This window comes from Ctenopharyngodon idella, chromosome 18 (assembly GCF_019924925.1).
Source record: "Ctenopharyngodon idella isolate HZGC_01 chromosome 18, HZGC01, whole genome shotgun sequence".
Taxonomy (NCBI): Eukaryota; Metazoa; Chordata; class Actinopteri; order Cypriniformes; family Xenocyprididae; genus Ctenopharyngodon; species Ctenopharyngodon idella.
The window spans coordinates 8,847,074-8,865,030 of NC_067237.1; the positions used below are offsets into that span (position 1 = coordinate 8,847,074).

Sequence of the window (17,957 nt, forward strand, 5' to 3'; positions counted from 1 at the left end):
CCGCTCTGATCGGATTTTACATGGTTTATGTGACTTTCTCACGCAATGTAAACTGTAAATGTAAGACGTTGTTATAGGAAACAAGTCGCTGCAGAAACAAGGCTTTGTGCCGGACGAGCAGAAATTAGCAATAGGCTATAAATGAGACGTGTTTTGAGACCGGGGGAGACGACAGCATGGAATAAAGTCGCTCATACCTGCCTCCTGTAGCTGTGTCTCATTTCATTTAATTTCGAAGGCTGCATCCTCCAGAGGACGCAGTGAAGGATGCGGTATACGGAGTGTCCTTAACCAGAATTAATGCTATGTGCAGCAGCGAAGGATACACCTTTTCTGAAATGATACAGCCTCAATGACATATGCAACCTTCAAATGTTTCTGCCGTTGCCTCATCATAATGCAGCAGTCCAGCGCCGGCGGCTACACATTGTCATGATGTAAATAAGACAACATCTGTATTGCAAACCCCTCCATGTTGCGGTTGTTGTTTTTGGCGTATACCTACCAACGCAACCTCATTGCCACAGAAACCAATGCAGATATTCCGGAAAACGAAAAAGCGCCATGGACACACAAATCGGATCTGAACACTTGCGATACACAGTGTGGACATTAAAATTTTTAGATCAGATTCTAATCAGATACACAAATAATCGGATTTGGACTGACAGTCTGAACGAGGCTTAAGTGTACTCAACTGTGCTATTTTGAGACAGCATGAATATGTATTTATTTACCACTTGTAGTACACTTGAACCCATAAGTGTACTACAAATGGTAACTAAATACATTTTAATACTTAATATGTTAAAAGCACATTTTAGTTCATGTTCGTGGTGTCTCAAAATAGCACAGTTGACAAGATATTCTTAAGATTATCTTAAAGAAGATTTTTTTTTGTATAATAAGTACAAAATTAGTGTGCGAAAATAGAGTACTTTAAGTACATTATGTGTAATTGGGTATTTAGCCCGTCTTGTAGGGGAAATTTGTTAGAGCTGCCCTGGAAGACTGAATAACGAAAGGATAGTCCCCGTTTTAAGTGCTTTTAGTCTTGTTATATACTAATGTATATGTTGTGTCCTACTTTATTGAGATGCACTCTACAGACCGACATGGGTAGGCTTCAGTTAGAATAATGTCACGAGATGGCTTCCTGAAGTAAATGTATATGTGAGACACAGTTTAAAATACTCCTCCCTTCCCTGATCTAATAAAGTGGATAAGACGCCCCTACTCCCTGACAGCTTTCAACCTAAAGAAAATAAATAAATAATACACTAAAGGTAAGTACAAAAATTAAACAGGATTTATTTTCTGTGTATATTTTCCTTCCTTGTAATGAAGTGTTACTTTAATTTAAATAATCAATAAATAAAAGCAAATAATAAAAAAAATACAGTCTTTGAATTTTCTTTTAAACTCACTAGGCCACAATCACCTTCAGTGTAAAAGTTATTGACTTTTAACCTATGCAATAGTCAAACCCAATGGTTCTTCAAAATGGAAAACACCTGTAATTTTTCGTAACCCCACTTAGGATGAGTTTTCACTGCACAAATGATCACTGTTAAACAGTCACACTTGAAAAAAAACAAAAACAAACAACAACAACGACATACACAATTAAATTTCACATTAGAAAGAAACACTTACGTGAAACGTCTCAAGTGCTCATTCACAGTTCACATTAGGTTCTGTAGTTCAAATGAACTCAACTGGGCCAATGCGTAACATTTATTATTATTAATATTGTAACAAACCTTGCTGTTTTAACAGCGATTTGCTCAGACAAATGGAGAACAGAGGGTACGTCACACCACCAAGACTGTATTAGAAAATGTCACTTTATTGATTTAATTTAATTCAGCAAAATAAAAATCTCTTTTAAATAACGTTTGCAAATAAACATCAGACTTATATGCCCTCACTTGGACAACGGCAATCAAAAGTGAAATTCTCACCACTGCACTGCACTCTAGTGGTTAATTCACACCCCACACTGCATAATATACCTAAATAGACACTGTGATCACACACAAATTCATGGCAAAACAGTTGAAACAAAATCGGCATTCCCCAGATCAGCGCATACAGAAAAGTAATGTTTATACTTTTAAAATTACACAATTACAACATTCATTAATACACACAAAGACAAAAAGTATTCCAGGAAAACAAGACCCCACCCTAGGGTCTAGGGGAAGAAGATAGTCTTGCCAGGTCTGCGTTCACAGAACATAAACGCTCTTCGCCACATTCCTGGCAGTTAGGCAGAGACAAAGGGGCCGCAGTCAATATATTTGTGTTGTGTGTTGTGTGTCAGCACGAAGAGACAATTGTCTCTTAAATCTCTTCCATTAATTTAGCCCAAAGGTGTTCTATCAGGTTGAGGTCAGGACTGTGCAGGCCAGTCAAGTTCCTCCACACCAAACTCGCTCATCCATGTCTTTATGGACATTGTTTTGTGCACTGGTGCGCAGTCATGTTGGAACAGGAAGGGGCCATCCCCAAACTGTTCCCACAAAGTTGGGAGCATGAAATTGTCCAAAATGTCTTGGTATGCTGAAGCATTAAGAGTTCCTTTCACTGGAACTAAGGGGCCAAGCCCAACCCCTGAAAAACAACCCCACTCCATAATCCCCCCTCCACCAAACTTTACACTTAGCACAATGCAGTCAGGCAAGTACCATTCTCCTGGCAACTGCCAAACCCAGACTTGTCCATTGGATTGCCAGACAGAAAAGCGTGATTTGTCACTCCAGAGAACACGTCTCCACTGCTCTAGAGTCGGCGTGCTTTACACCACTGCATCCAACGCTTTGCATTGCACTTGGTGATGTAAGGCTTGGACGCAGCTGCTCGGCCATGGAAACCCATTCCATGAAGCTCTATAGGCACTGTTCTTAAGCTAATCTGAAGGCCACACGAAGTTTGGAGGTCTGTAGTTATTGACTCTGCAGAAAGTTGGCAACTTCTGCACACTGTGCACTTAAGCATTCGCTGACCCCGCTCTGTGATTTTACGTGGCCTACCACTTCGTGGCTGAGTTGCTGTTTTTCCCAATTGCTTCCACTTTGTTATGATACCACTAACAGTTGACCGTGGAATATTTAGTAGTGAGGAAATTTCACGGATGGACTTACCACTGTACCACACTTGAATTCACTGAGCTCCTGAGAGCGACCCATTCTTTCACAAATGTTTGTAGAAGCAGTCTGCATGCCTAGGTGCTTGATTTTATACACCTGTGGCCATGGAAGTGATTGGAACACCTGAATTCAATTATTTGGAGGGGTGTCCCAATACTTTTGGCAATATAGTGTATAAGCGCAATAAATGCTACTCTGCCGCCACCTGCTGTTTATAGTGGTAATTAATGTCTGTTTTTATTTTTAAATAAGAGTTTTCTATCAAATATTAGATTTCCTACATTTTGGATCATTAGATTTTACAAATGGGGACAATCTCAGAAGGTTGAACAAATAATGTTTGTGGTCATCTCCATTAAAAATAACATTTGAAGTGCTGGAAAAAAATGCGTGTGCGTGTCCAATTACAGACACAGCATTTCTTAAACGGTCCCAATAGCTTCGTCTTTATTGCAATCAGTAAAACTGTTTTTTTGGCTAATTAGGTGAATGTAATAACTGCATTAAAATGTGAATACAACATTAAAAAGTCAACCACTGATGGTTTTGTGTGAATGTACAGCGAGTACAGAATGATCAGTCAACAGTTCACCTGGAAATGCCCAAGCTGGCTTAACGACAACCAGGAAGTAACCGTGCATATAGTTAATTGCCAGATGGCCAATCTGCCCATGCAGACAGGCCTAGATGTTTAACATACTAAATATTTCTTGGAGTACAGAGATGCATCTGTGCTTCTCTCAAATCGAGTTTTTGATAATTCAAACATAGTGAATGTGGAAAATTCAAGGCTAAACTCATGTAGTGTTTGGGCGGCATATCGAAAACTATCATAGTGTCTAGCTGTTGTGCCCTAGTTGTCCACAGAGGGAAGTCCTTCCCCTTGCACAGTGTCTCTGCTATGAATTCTATTTCCCAGTGTCTCTGAATCTAGTTGTATTTCCCTGTCTGTCCACTAGAAAGCGCTCTTCCCTTCCACTGTGTCTCTGCCATGAACTCTATTCCCAGAGTCCTTTTGCCCAGTTCTCATCTGGGTTGATTGCCCTCAGCTGGTTCTCATTTGTATCATTTGTCTATTTAAGTTGTGTTTGTTTCTGCATTTGTCATTGAGGTTTTGTATTGTCAAGTACTGTTCTTATGACTTTCTGTTATTTTGTATCTCTTGTGGTTTTGGAACTTTGCCTGTCATTTGGATTTCTCTTTTGCCTTGCCCTTTGGATTTGTCTGCCATTTTGGTTTTACTGGTTTTTGACACTTGCCTGCTTTTGGATTATGTTTTGTGGATTTTGTTCTTACATATAAAGCTGTGCATGGATCTTCTTAAGCCTAGTCTCTGAGCAGTACCCAGTCATGACAGAACCTTGATCCTTAACAGATCCAGCAGCAAGTGAGTTTTAGTAATTTTTTGGACTTTGGTAGTATGAGTTTTCGTATTGTTCATCTTTCCACTAAGAAGAGATTAAAAGCAAGGCATCAGGCATTGGCTGCCTTGTGTCAGTAGGGACTTGGGATCTCTGGGTTTTCCCAGATGTTTTGGACTAGCTGTGGGACTTAAATATCACAAATCAGAACTCATTGAAATTTTTAACAATTGCTTGGATATTACCCCTTACCGTCATGTGAAATGTGGGAACTTAAAACTCCAGTCGTCATGGATGTCCCCAGCCATCTTGAAAATTACACCAGAGCCTTCAGCCATCATGGATAACTCATCTGTGTTTCCGGTCATAATGGATGTTGCATTTGAAGACAGGATGTCAATTCCAAGGTGTTTGAGACTGGCTTCTAGTCTAGAAAATACACCGATGACGTCTGTTCAAGCAGCTGGCATCTCAGGGATAATGTTGAGCGTGGGGGTCTTGGAGGTGGTTACGATGTCGACGATATATCCCATCACTGGCAAAAGATCAACTCCTAAGCTCACTCCAGTCCAAGAATCCACTCCAGTGCCTGCTTCAGTCCAAGAATTCACTCCAGAGCTCGCTCCAACCCAAGAGTCTGTTTCTGAGCCCGCTCCATTTCAAGATTTTGTTTTTGAGCCCGCTTAACCCTAGAGTTTACTCTAGAACCTGTGCCAGCCAATGAGATTGTTTCTAAATTTACTCAAGTCCAAGTGTCAACTCTACAGTACAGTCTACTCTAACCGACGAATCCGCTTTAGAGTCCAGTCCTGCCCAAGACTGAACTCCAGTTCACAAACTGCCTGATTGTTTCAGCGCGACCAGAGAGGTTGTTCACAAACTGTCTGCCAGTTTCAGCGGGACCAGAGGGATTGTTCTCAAACTGTCTGCATGCTATGTGGTAGCCTCTGTGGTTTATACTAACCTTTTTGAGCCTTGTCTTTCAATTCTGTTTGATCAACAGAGTTGGCCTCTAGTTCCACCAGATCCACTGTGGGGGTCTACAAGCCTGTGTACAATCTTCGGCTCCACCATGGGATTCTACAGACCCATCTGCCCGGCTGTGGTAGTCGTCTGCTCCACCATGGGATTCTACTAATTCATCGGCTTGTCTGTGGTTGTTGTCTGCTCCACCATGGAAGTCTTCAAACTCCTTTGCACGGTTGTGGTGGTCATCTACTCCACCATGGGATTCTATGAACCCGTCTGCTCGGCTGTGGTGGTCTTCCACTCCACCATGGGGGTCTTCAAGCCTGCTGGTGCTGCTATGGTGGTCCTCTGCTCCACTGTGGATGTCTTCAATTCTGTCAGTGTGGCTTAGTTGGATTTTGGCTGAGCCTTCATCTTCTGTTCCTCTTCCCCTGCGTGGACCTGGCCCACCATCCCATCCCACCCCACCCCACATCCACCTCCCTCCTGAACTTTTTGTGTTTTCTGGTGGAGCGTCTGGTAGCCGCTCCGTAAGGAGGGGGTAATGTCACAGTGTCTAGCTGTTGTGCCCTAGTTGTTCACAGAGGGAACTCCTTCCCCTTCCACAGTGATACTGCTATGAACTCTATTTCCCAGTGTCTCTGTATCTAGTTGTAGTATTATTATTATTATTATTATTATTAATAATAATAATAATAATAATAATAATAATAATAATAATAATAATCTTTTTTATTTTTATTTTTTGTCTGTCCACTAGAGAGCGCTCTTCGCTTCCACTGTGTCTCTGCCATGAGCTCTATTCCCAGAGTCCTTTTGCCCAGTTATCATCTGGGTTGATTGCCCTAGCTGGTTCTCATTTGTATCGGTTGTTTTGTTTCTGCATTTGTCATCAAGGTTTTGTATTGTCAAGTACTGTTCTTGCGACTTTCTGTTATTTCATATCTCATGTGGTTTTGGAACTTTGCCTGTCATTTGGACTTCTCTTTTGCCTTGCCCTTTGGATTTGTCTGCCCTTTTGGTTTTACTGGTTTTTGACACTTGTCTGTTTTTGGATTATGTTTGGTGGATTTTGTACAAATAAAGCTGTGCATGGATCTTTTTAAACCTAGTCTCTGAGCATTACCCAGTCGTGACAGAAAACAAAATATAAATAATCAAAATCACTGCTTAGATTTAAATACTTTTATTACTGAATCTGATTCTGAATCATTGAATGGCTTTCAGTTTTTCAGTCAATCATTGTTTGCAGATCCCATAAAAATAAAATATAAATAAAGCCAAGTGGTGCTTCATTGGCAGTATCCCTTTTTTTTTTTTTTTTTTAATAATCTGCTTGTTCAGGAGTTTTGCATGAGGGTAAAAGGTTTCCCCATGCAGATTTTGCTCATGTTTAAGTTAGTCAAGTGAATTTGCTGCACTGACCAACAGAAAGCAGCTTGGTTTGAAAATGACTTATGTTCAATCTGTGCTTCGTGCATCACTACACTATTGACAGTGGACCTATTCTGTTTGCGAAATTTGCTGAAATATCGCTAATGTTATCGCACCTAGACAAATTATGTATTTGAATTTTAAAGATATGGCTCTTCTTGTCCAGTTTGTTATCCTCTTTATGCTATGTTTTGCTAATATTGGAGGCTGCTGTTTGGAGGACATCATTTATGATATCATAACCCGCCAAATTGGCTATTGAGCTTATATGCGTTACCTGCCACGGTTTATTTTCACCCACATTTGGCTTTCTGACGCATGTTAATTTCAAACCCTGGTTACAAAAACACTGCTCTGGGTACATATAGATCCATTCTACGGAGAGTAAAAGTAACACTGAAGCAGTGTTGAAGTTATTTAATGAAGTAGGTTTACTCTACAAGTGATGATTGACCATTAGTGATGACAACTGCTTTTTACAAGCAGAATCAATGAAGAGACAACAAGGACTGAGAAAAAGAGAACAGACGAGCAGACAGCATAATTGCAATTGACTAATCTAATTAAAAATATTAACAAAACCTATAATAGTTTATCAATGTTACTAAACCCTGCTGCAACAAATAAATAAATAAAAAGAAAAAAAAAAAGAATTCAGTAAATATTTTTACAGTGGTAAACTGGGAATGTTTTCTGTGTGAGGACACTTTAAATCTGAGAATGCACTTTAAAGTGCCCCTATTATGCCTTTTTTAAGGTTCCTAATATTGTTTTGGGAGTCTCCTACAACAGGTTTACATGCATGCAAGGTCAAAAAACACTTTCGTTTTCTCATAATATACATTTAATTTCACCTCAGTTCTCAAAGATACGTAAACAATTCATTAGAAGCAGTTCAAAGAATCAGTCTCTCTAAACCCCTCCTTTCCGTGAGCCTACACTGCTCTGATTGGCCAATCCTTTGTGATTGGTCTACTGCGTGCACTGTGCACCCATTGCCATAATTGAATGACAGCTATCAATTCACAAGACATTGTATGCAATGTATGGACAGAAAAGATATCATCGATTTTACCGTGTCAATTCGAGGCCTGAGTCCGACGATGAAACATCTGAAGTAGTCGATCAACTAGATACTGATTCGCAATCACGACTGGAGTAGGACGTTTCTCTATGGTAAGTGTCACCTTAGTTTGCATTATTTATAAGACATGATAGCAGCATGACGGCGTCACTGTTATACTTTATGTAGGTGCACCTGTGGGAACTGTATCAGAATGCCAAGCGAAACTGAAAACCTCTAACATAAGATAAACATTTATGCCAGATGTGTACACAGACCAGACTTTTTCATCATAACTATTAACAAAGTAAAAAAATGGCTATATCATTGTTTGACATTATAATGGATGTTTACTGTTTACAGAGAGAATACTTCAACTAGTTAGCGCGGACTAGCATCTTAACATCCTATTACAATACAGATAGAGCTCCACTCTACTGTAATAATAAAAACGCAAAGGAAAAAACTGTTTGTTTTACAGTTATGTAAGTGAACAGACCCACAGCTATGTTGTAAACTCCCACGTTAGCCGAGCACAAACGTGAATAGCTGGTAATGCATTGGACTTTGTTAACAAAAAAAACTTGAATTTTCCCTGGTGTCTGAGTGCGCAATAAGTGGGTGGGCAATATGCTATTGTTTCGTTGTGACGTCACAACGAAACAGCTTAGGATTCGTCTTACAAACGACTCATTTAATTGACCCAGAGTCGACTCTTACTTTTGAGAGACAATAACTTTATATACGATGCACTTTCAGATTTAAAACTTTGCAGGATGTTTTCATTCACTTAGAGCTATGTTACACACTACATGAAAGGTAATTTTCAAAAATAACAGGTGCGTCAAAGCATACAGACACGTTTTTGCACACCGCACACACAACAATTGCAATTGACTTGTATCTGCATGGTCTTTGACAATTTTATTTGTGTCTCGTACCTCTGGCAAAGCCACTAATATAATATTTATACAGCATTTTACATGATGATTTTGTAATATATATTTTTATGACATTTTTTTTGATGTTTGTTTATTCTGTGTTCAATAAAACCTGAAAAAAACTTGAAAAAAACAGATAAAATCCCAGCAGAGAATTCAGGAGTGAAAAAAAAAGATATTCAGGAGCTGAGAGAGGCTGTTGAGTGTCATAAGGTGAGTACAGGGAGGAGAAAAACAACAACCGTTGGCTATTGGATTAAAAGACATACTGTTTGGACTCTCCTCCAGAGCTGAAGACATTGCAGTCCCACTGAAGCCTACTGTGGGCCACATGCTGATTGTAATGTGTAATGAAAGGCAATGAAAAGGACCTATTAATTGCCATTAAAGTGAAATAACTGAACATAAACATGCGAGCTTGATAAAAATGCTCATTTTAAAAGAAAATTTCAGATGGCACTTAGAGGCTTTGCATCTGAAGTCTTCATATATTGATCATTCCTGTAGTTTGTTCTGCTCTCCCTCCAGATACTCATTTAGGCACAATGATATGGAGACTGACATCCCCGCAGCTTCCATCTGCTCTAGAATAGGAGTGTATGTGGATCACAGTACAGGAACTCTGTCCTTCTATGGCGTCTCTGACACAATGACCCTTATCTGCAGAGTTCAGGCCACATTCACTCAGCCTTTCTATCCTGGGTTTAGGCTGTACAATGGATCAACGGTAAAACTCTGTGATTTAACAATATAGAATACAGAGACATTGTATCAGTCTTGCCATACAGTAAAAGTGTCAACCTGTTCTTACTATATAGTCCAATAGTGGCATTTGCCAAGAGCTCTGCATGTCACTATACAGACACCAAAAGTGATCTTGGTCATACTTTACATTAAGTGTCTTTAATTACTATGTACTATCAAACACAGCAGCAGCTTAAAATCACTTCAAGACAAGATCGGACAACTTAAAAAGAGAAAGAGAAGGCTATAAATACACAGGATAATGAGAACTAAATTAGATACAGGAGAATATTACCTACTGTAGAACAAAGGAAGCCAAGGGAAACAGGAAATTAACAAAGGAAGTGTGAACTGGGAAACAATAGAACAAAAATATACTTCAAAATAAAAGTCCAAGGGAGACCCTGTCACAGGTGAAATGTGGCAATAATAGTAAAATGCAACAATATATTGTGGCTGTTCACACTGAAAATAATCTAGGTGTAAATATGGGTGAAATATAAGTTTTTGTTTATGTGAAGGTTTATGTGTTCATAATAATAATAATAATTTATGATTTAAATAACTATTTTTTTATAATTCTGAATTGAATATTCATATTAATTATTCTGAATAAAAAAATGACATTTTGGAGATTTGTTGTTCTTGTTTGACAAAGCAATAAAGTACAATGATCTTTTTCATTCTTAGATCAGTTTTTATTTTTAATTAATGTTACACATTTGTTTGGATAATTGCTGTAATACACCAAGAATAATACTATAATATTAATATGAAAACATTAATATCACTATCAGTATTGAAACGTACTGTGAAAAGATGATTGTTTTCTTAAACGCTTTTTTTATGGTATATGCTGGATTATTTCACATGAATGTCTATGGATAACATTAGTGAGTAAATAGTAGACTATTCTAATATATATTTATCAAAAGTAGTATTGGTTAATGATGTTGGTATTTTATTGCCATTTAACCTGTTTTTGACATGTGCAAACAAAATTATTGAGAATTATTAGTGGTGCAGCTGTACTTAGAACTGATGATTTTATTGAAAATAATAATTACCAAATCACCATTATGGTGGTTAGTGTTCCCTCTGGTACAAATACATTTGTACTATCAAGGCTTATGTTGAATTAGATGGACCTTTTAACAGGAGTAAATACTGCAAAAGTCTATTCTTATTATTAAAACAAGTCACAAGGAAAGACAAGGGGGAAGAAAGAAGTGGGAAACTGTACATTTCCAGTTCTGTTCTGTCTGTTTGAAGATGAATTCTAAGAGAACATCTGATACTAATAAAACTCTTTTTTTTTTTTTTTTTTTTAAATATTTGCATTCTTCTAAATATCTCAGCAACTTATTCTGGAATGTACAATGTTGATTGGTCAACGTCTCTGACTGCCTGCATATTATAGGACTCATAGATAGTAGCATGTCTTTGAGGGCAACATGGTTCTTGAGAGGCCTGCCAGTGTAAGCAGGTGGTGCAGAGAGAGCTAATGTGGAGGTAATGGTTGGGTAAAGATATTCCCTAGATAACTTTCAGTTCTCCTCAATGAGGGTAATATCTAGTTCAGGACAATCCCTGTCAAACATTTTATTTTGTCCAATGTCATGCTCTTCAGGGTCCTCCTCCTCGTTGCTTTCACTTAATGGCCCAATACTCGTCCTAGTTAGGCCTTCTTTCCTGTCACCATAAACTGGCCAGTCAGTCATCTTGTCACAGTTAAAATCCTACACATTTCATTTAATTTAATTTCCCATCCATATTGAGAAAAAATTAGCACTTTGATCTGCCAGTCGTGGGTCTTTCATGTGGAGAACGCATAATGATGCATTTAAGTTAATGGCCAAACAGACCTTTATAAAAATGCACATTATTGTTGCAGATGGAATATAACATGGATAACATTAAATAAATATTTTTATAAGGTTAAATGTTGATTATTAGTCACTCAAACCCCTTTATCTAAACCCAAAGACCCATGAAGACTGGGGAGTGTGTCCCTAAACAGAATTGCTCAGCTGTCATCTAAACAAATTTCTGTCTAAAAATCAATTAATTTATTAGAAAGTGTTGATTTATAAAGAGTAGAGCAACAGAGACGGTGAATGAAACTGCTTGCCCCAGACATTAACAGGGTTTTAATAAGACTTTATTGTTCACTGAGAGTTCAGTTTTCTATAGCTATAGCAAAATCTACCTTAGACAAAAAAATAGAAATACCAAAATAATCCATCATAATTCTATTGACACATTTCCAATAAAAGGGCTTTTCACACAATAGTTATCCTTGAGTCATTCTAAACCATGGGTAAACTAAATCCGGAGTTTTCTAGCTTCAGAGATTTCCCCTCCGTTTTCCAGTTTTCCCCTCAGAAGCTGAAACATAGCCTAGTCAATACACAGTGTTTCTGTACAAACCATGTGCATATGAGGCAACAGATGTGACTTGGCTGTCTGCTAAGCCATAACATTCTAACATTGTAATGGGAATTTTAGTGCACTAGCTACTGTATGTAAGAAATTACATCTTCTGATGGCCTTGTTGTCGATACTCTGAGGCTTTGAATGTTTTCCATGTGACATGCACACCCACATGATGGGGTACTTAATTTTGCCATGCTGCTGTAGCAGCACAGTGTAAGGGGTGGGGAGCAAACATGAATAAAAAATGCTTAAAAACATAATGAATTAAAAATAAAAATACAAGATAGAAACACATACATACTTCAAACTGAATTTAATTGCAGATAATTAGGAAAATGAACTTGTAAAGGACCGGCCAGGCTGATCAAAGAGTTAGTTATTAGCTATGATGTTTTTGATCCAGTCAGTGTAGCGACACACCTCAGTATAAACCCCAGGAAAGCCTGGCTGAGCGCAGCCTTTGCCCCAGGAAACAATACCTTTTAGTTTCCCGTTGCACACTACAGGGCCACCAGAATCCCCCTGAGAAAAAAATTGGAAAACGAAAAGGACAAAATTGTGTGTTTGTATAAAAATATAAAATGCATATAAAGAGGAAAACTAAGTCAATGACATACCTGACATGAGTCTTTGCCTCCCTTCATGAATCCAGCACAGAACATGTTTTCAGTTATTACTGTACCATATGCACGCTTACACTGCGTCTTTGAGAGTACAGGCAAATTCAAACATTGCAGGACAGAAGCAGAGCCAACTGGAAAAAGAATATAAAATGTGCTAAAACTTGTCATCTTTTACATATCTTGACATTTGATATTCAACAGTGTTTTGATCTGCCTGCATTGACACCACTATATGCGAACTGAACTGAGCTAGATGATGACATCACTGTTTACGCCAGTGCTGATATAGATAAAATAACTAAATTAATAACTATTGATTCTTACATCGGAATGAATCAATACTGAGTTTACTTAAGATGGATAATGACACCATATTCTTTAAGAGCTGCTGTGCAGCCAAAATTATATACCAGTTATCACTGTAAAGCTGCTTTGACACAATCTACATTGTTAAAAGCGCTATATAAATAAAGGTGACTTGACTTGACATATCTAATGATTGAATGCATGTTTTTATGCCTGACAATATTATATTAAAGTTTAAGCAGATTTTCATTACTCAGCCATCTCACCTTCAGTGTCGCCCCATCCAGAAACCAAGCACTGCTCCCCTGCAGAAGTGCAGCTGGTTGTCAGAGGGATTGGCTTTACATACTTGTTGAAGATGGCAGGCTTTCTCAGCTTGATCAGCATGATATCATTGTTATTAGGCTGATCGTTATATTTCGGGTAACGAATCTCCTTCTCCACCCTGATCTTCTGCTCTGTGCATTCAGTAACATACACGTTGTGCTTTCCCAAGTGGACGTGGAGAAAGAGTCGTCTAATTGACAAGGAACATTTTACTCAGCTCTAATATAATGTTTATTCTATTAGAATATTGAATTTCAGTGTACACATTCAGAAAGAGGAAACAGTAACGACCGTTTGCTAATCGATTCCTTAAAAAGGTACTCCATTGTGAAAAAGGAATGTTTGATGGGGATGTAGGTTTAAAAAAAAACACTTAAAAAGGGAGGTTATATACTCACATGAAATTGCAGTGAGCAGCAGACACAACCCATCTTTCATTAATCAAAGATCCTCCACACGCTTTACGCCCATCCGTAAGGTACACTTGCCATGGCTGAGAGTGGGGCGGACATTCATAACCTCCAATGATTTTATCACCTGTGCTGCAAACTTCATTAAAAATGAATTGTTCTTTTATTAATGTTAAAGACTATTTATAATACATGTCAGTGTATTATAAACTAACAATTGTCATAAATAATGACTAATACGAGAGATCTACATACCCACAGCCACAACCAGCAAAGTAAACACAACAGTCTTCATTGCAGTGGAGGAGAGAAGGTCTGCTCACAGCTTTAGAGCACTTCTGCAAAGTTCAAGACCAGCATTCATGCTTTTAAGCGATTGTTTTAACACACCTACAGAACAGAACAACCAATAAGATCACAGCAAATGATTCGGAAGTAACAATGAGCATGTGAGACAACAGTTCTTCAGTAATTTGATTTTCCATAAGCATAAAAAAAAAAACATGTGTTGGAAGGAAGCATTGACTTATGACAGTATAAAGCTTACATAAAAACAGATGACCAAAATGCTGTTTTACTTTTTGAGTGACACAAAACTTAAGACTTTGAAGACTTTTTATTATGTACAGTATGGTTTACTTAACTGTTCTACACAACTAACACTTTTTTAACAGTTTATAAAAACAACACTATAACTATTCTGTAAAAAAAAAAAAAAAAAAAACAGACCAAATTAAACTAACCAATATTCTCATTGAGATTTGAAGACACTAGAAAATAAGTGATATTAAAATGTCAAGGCCATTAATAGCAAGCTTATTGATTAATGTTGATGTCAGATATTAATGCTTACTAAACCAAGTCCTCTCAGATAACTGTGTGTCTAAAATATACCACTACTCAGGAACACAGGGGGTCCACAGGAAAATGAGCCAAATCAGGCAATCTGGTGATTAAACCAACATAAATCACACTTTTGAAAAATTATTTTAAAGTAAATCCCGCACCATTTTATTTTACCGTAATTAATGAGGGACTGTTCTTATTGACACAGTCTGATATAAACACCTAAACAATGAACCACTGCACTGTCTTAAAGTACACTATGTTGTTTGGGATGTACACTATGTATGTACACTATTCAAGTATTCCAAAAAAGATAATAAGCATCACACCTAATAAGCCAAACATATTTGATACAAGCTAAATAAAGGCACCTAAATATGTATTATTTTATTTAACAGTTGTTTAAATCAATGACCGAATGCACCGTTACCGAACATTAGCATATTAATATATATTAATATTCAATAATTATTTTTGATATCATGATAAAGTCCACCGTAACTTGAGTATTTGGCTTTGGCCATCTGCACTTGCAGTACGGTAAGTAAAGTAAATCCCGCACCATTTTATTTTACTGTAATTAATGAGGGACTGTTCTTATTGACACAGTCTGATATAAACACCTAAACAATGAACCACTGCACTGTCTTAAAGTACACTATATTTCATCTAAATGTATACTTCCACTAAGTACATTTTTAAAAGCTTTACTACTTTACAACACCATTAAAAGAAATGAATTACATGTGGTACAGTATTTTCAGTTAGTACATATAAATGTTAATGTATATACAGTGCCCTCCACTAATGGCACCCTTGGTAAATATGAGCAAAGGTGAAAATAAATCTGCATTGTTTATCTGTTTGATCTTTCATTAAAAAACCTTTCATTTAAGTAAAACAATTGAAAATGGGGGAAAAAGCTCATTATGAAATAAATAAATCTCTAGTTCACATTGGCCACAATTATTGGCACCCAATTATTGCAACGTCCTTTTCCCAAGATAACAGCTCTGAGTCTTCTCCTATAATGCCTGATGAGTTTGGAGAACACCTGACAAGATATCAGAGACCATTCCTTCATACAGAATCTCTCCAGATCCTTCAGATTCCCAGCTCCATGTTGGTGCTTCTTCTCTTCAGATCACCCCATTCATTTTTTATAGGGTTCAGGCCAGGGAACTGGGACGGCCATGACAGAAGCTTGATTTTGTGCTCAGTGACACATTTTTGTGTTGGTTTTGGTGTTTGTTTTGGATCATTGTCCTGATGGAAGATCCAACCATGGCCCATTATAAGATTTCTAGCAGAAGCAGTCAGGTTTTGATTTTTATCTGTTAGTATTTGATAGAATCCATGATACCGATACCATGTATCTGAATAAGATGTCCAGGACCTCCAGCAAAACAAATAGGCCCACAGCATTAAAGATTCAGCAGCATATTTAACAGTGGGCATGGGGTACTTTTTATCCCTGTGTGCACCAATCCCATCTGCTGCCAAACGGCTCTTTTTTTTAGTTTCATCTGACCATAGAACCAGGTCCCTTTTGAAGTTCCAGTCGTGTCTGACAACTGAATATGCTGGAGTTTGTTTTTGGATGAGTGAGTAAGATTGTTCTTGAAACCCTCCCAAACAACTTTTGGTGATGTAAGTGCTGTTTGGTAATTTTTTTAAGGCTTCCTGACCCCAATACTCAACTAATTTCTGCAATTCTCCAGCTGTGATCTTTGGAGAGTCTGTGCATTAGGACGCTATAGACACATGTCCTCTTCCAGGCAGATTTGTAACATCTTTAGTTGATTGGAACTTCTTAATTATTGCCCTGATGGTGGAAATGGGGATTTTCAATGTGTTAGCTTTTTTCTTATAGATATTTTCTATTTTGTGAAGCTCAACAATCTTTTGCTGCATATCAGAACTATATTCTTTGGTTTTTCTCATTGTGATGAATGATTAAGGGAATTTGGCCTATGTGATTACACATATTTGTACTCCCATGGGACAGGAAGTCATGGCTGGATAATTTCATGCTCCTATAGTCACCCTGGTGTGCTAAAAAATGTAAATATGAATGGGAATATACTTCAGAGATATTTTACTCATAGGAAATTCTAGGGGTGCCAATAATTGTGGCCAACATGTATTGGAGAAAAACATTTATTTCATAATGTGAGTTTCCCCCCACTTTCAATTGTTTTACTTTGATGAAAGGTTAGAAGTTATCAATAGTTATCTCTTTAGTCAACATTTAATTAAAAAGAAAAGCTGGATTACATGAGTTGAAAATTATTCAATCTCTCTTTTTTTGTAAGCCAGGTCATTTCCTTCATTAAGTAGACCCACAAGTCAACTCAACTCACTTTTATTGTCACTACAGAATTTACAGGTAAATGATGCGTGAAAAGCTTAGGTGTGTGGTCCGGACATTGCGCATTTAGCAAGTTACATTAGCAATACAGGTATCACTTTACATTAAGGTTCCTTTTGTAAAGGGTTTATAAAGGTGTTTGTTTATGAGTAATAAGTCATTTACAAATGCATTATAAATCATTAATAATGCAGTTATAACTGCATGAATAAAAAAGGCGACTTTAATGCAATACCTGCCAAATAGTGAGCCGTTTTTAACTCACATGTTATAAATGAGTAATAAATGTATTTATTAATATTTATTAATTTTATAAAATTTTAAAATGTATTAATACACTTATTTAACTCCAAACCAGATTCCTGGTTTATTTCATGATGCAGAAAAAATTGACTATCATAATTAGACTGAAGGGTGTTGTATTTGTGGTTTTCTTAAATAATATCTCATGACTGCCACTTTTCTTACTATGTTGCTTACCAGAAGTTTCTGTCTTACCCATGATACTCTCCAAAAAGGTCATGATGCCTATCCACAGCAGTGTAACATTAATAACCTGTGAAAGTGAACCTTAATGTAAAGTGAACACATGTGAACCATTTATTAATGAGTTATAAACATTAATAACCTGTGAAAGTGAACCTTAATTTAAAGTGAACATATGTGAACCATTTATTAATGAGTTATAAACATTAATAACCTGTGAAAGTGAACCTTAATGTAAAGTGAACACATGTGAACCATTTATTAATGAGTTATAAACATTAATAACCTGTGAAAGTGAACCTTAATTTAAAGTGAACACATGTGAACCATTTATTAATGAGTTATAAACATTAATAACCTGTGAAAGTGAACCTTAATGTAAAGTGAACATGTGAACCATTTATTGAGTTATAAACATTAATAACCTGTGAAAGTGAAACTTAATGTAAAGTGGAAACCTGTGAACCATTTATTAATGAGTTATAAAC

General features: G+C 37.2%; 3 protein-coding genes across 3 annotated transcripts in view; 1 reads left to right on the forward strand and 2 right to left on the reverse strand.

Annotated features, from left to right (window-relative positions):
- gnb5b (guanine nucleotide binding protein (G protein), beta 5b) overlaps positions 1–17,957 on the reverse strand; it is a 349,428-nt gene that overhangs the window by 238,957 nt on the left and 92,514 nt on the right. The gene's annotated exons all lie outside the window — the stretch shown is intronic.
- LOC127499882 (E3 ubiquitin/ISG15 ligase TRIM25-like) overlaps positions 1–17,957 on the forward strand; it is a 223,337-nt gene that overhangs the window by 172,773 nt on the left and 32,607 nt on the right. The window lies entirely within an intron of this gene.
- The window catches only part of LOC127499880 (trypsin-2-like), a 41,945-nt gene continuing 35,795 nt past the window's right edge, over positions 11,808–17,957 (reverse strand). Inside the window, exons 3-7 of the mRNA XM_051870566.1 lie at positions 14,022–14,156; positions 13,755–13,905; positions 13,296–13,546; positions 12,718–12,854; positions 11,808–12,622 (exon numbers count right to left, since the gene is read on the reverse strand). Coding sequence (XP_051726526.1) covers positions 12,473–12,622; positions 12,718–12,854; positions 13,296–13,546; positions 13,755–13,905; positions 14,022–14,061 — 729 coding nt within the window. The 5' untranslated portion in view covers positions 14,062–14,156 and the 3' untranslated portion in view covers positions 11,808–12,472. The remainder of the gene's footprint in view (positions 12,623–12,717; positions 12,855–13,295; positions 13,547–13,754; positions 13,906–14,021; positions 14,157–17,957) is intronic.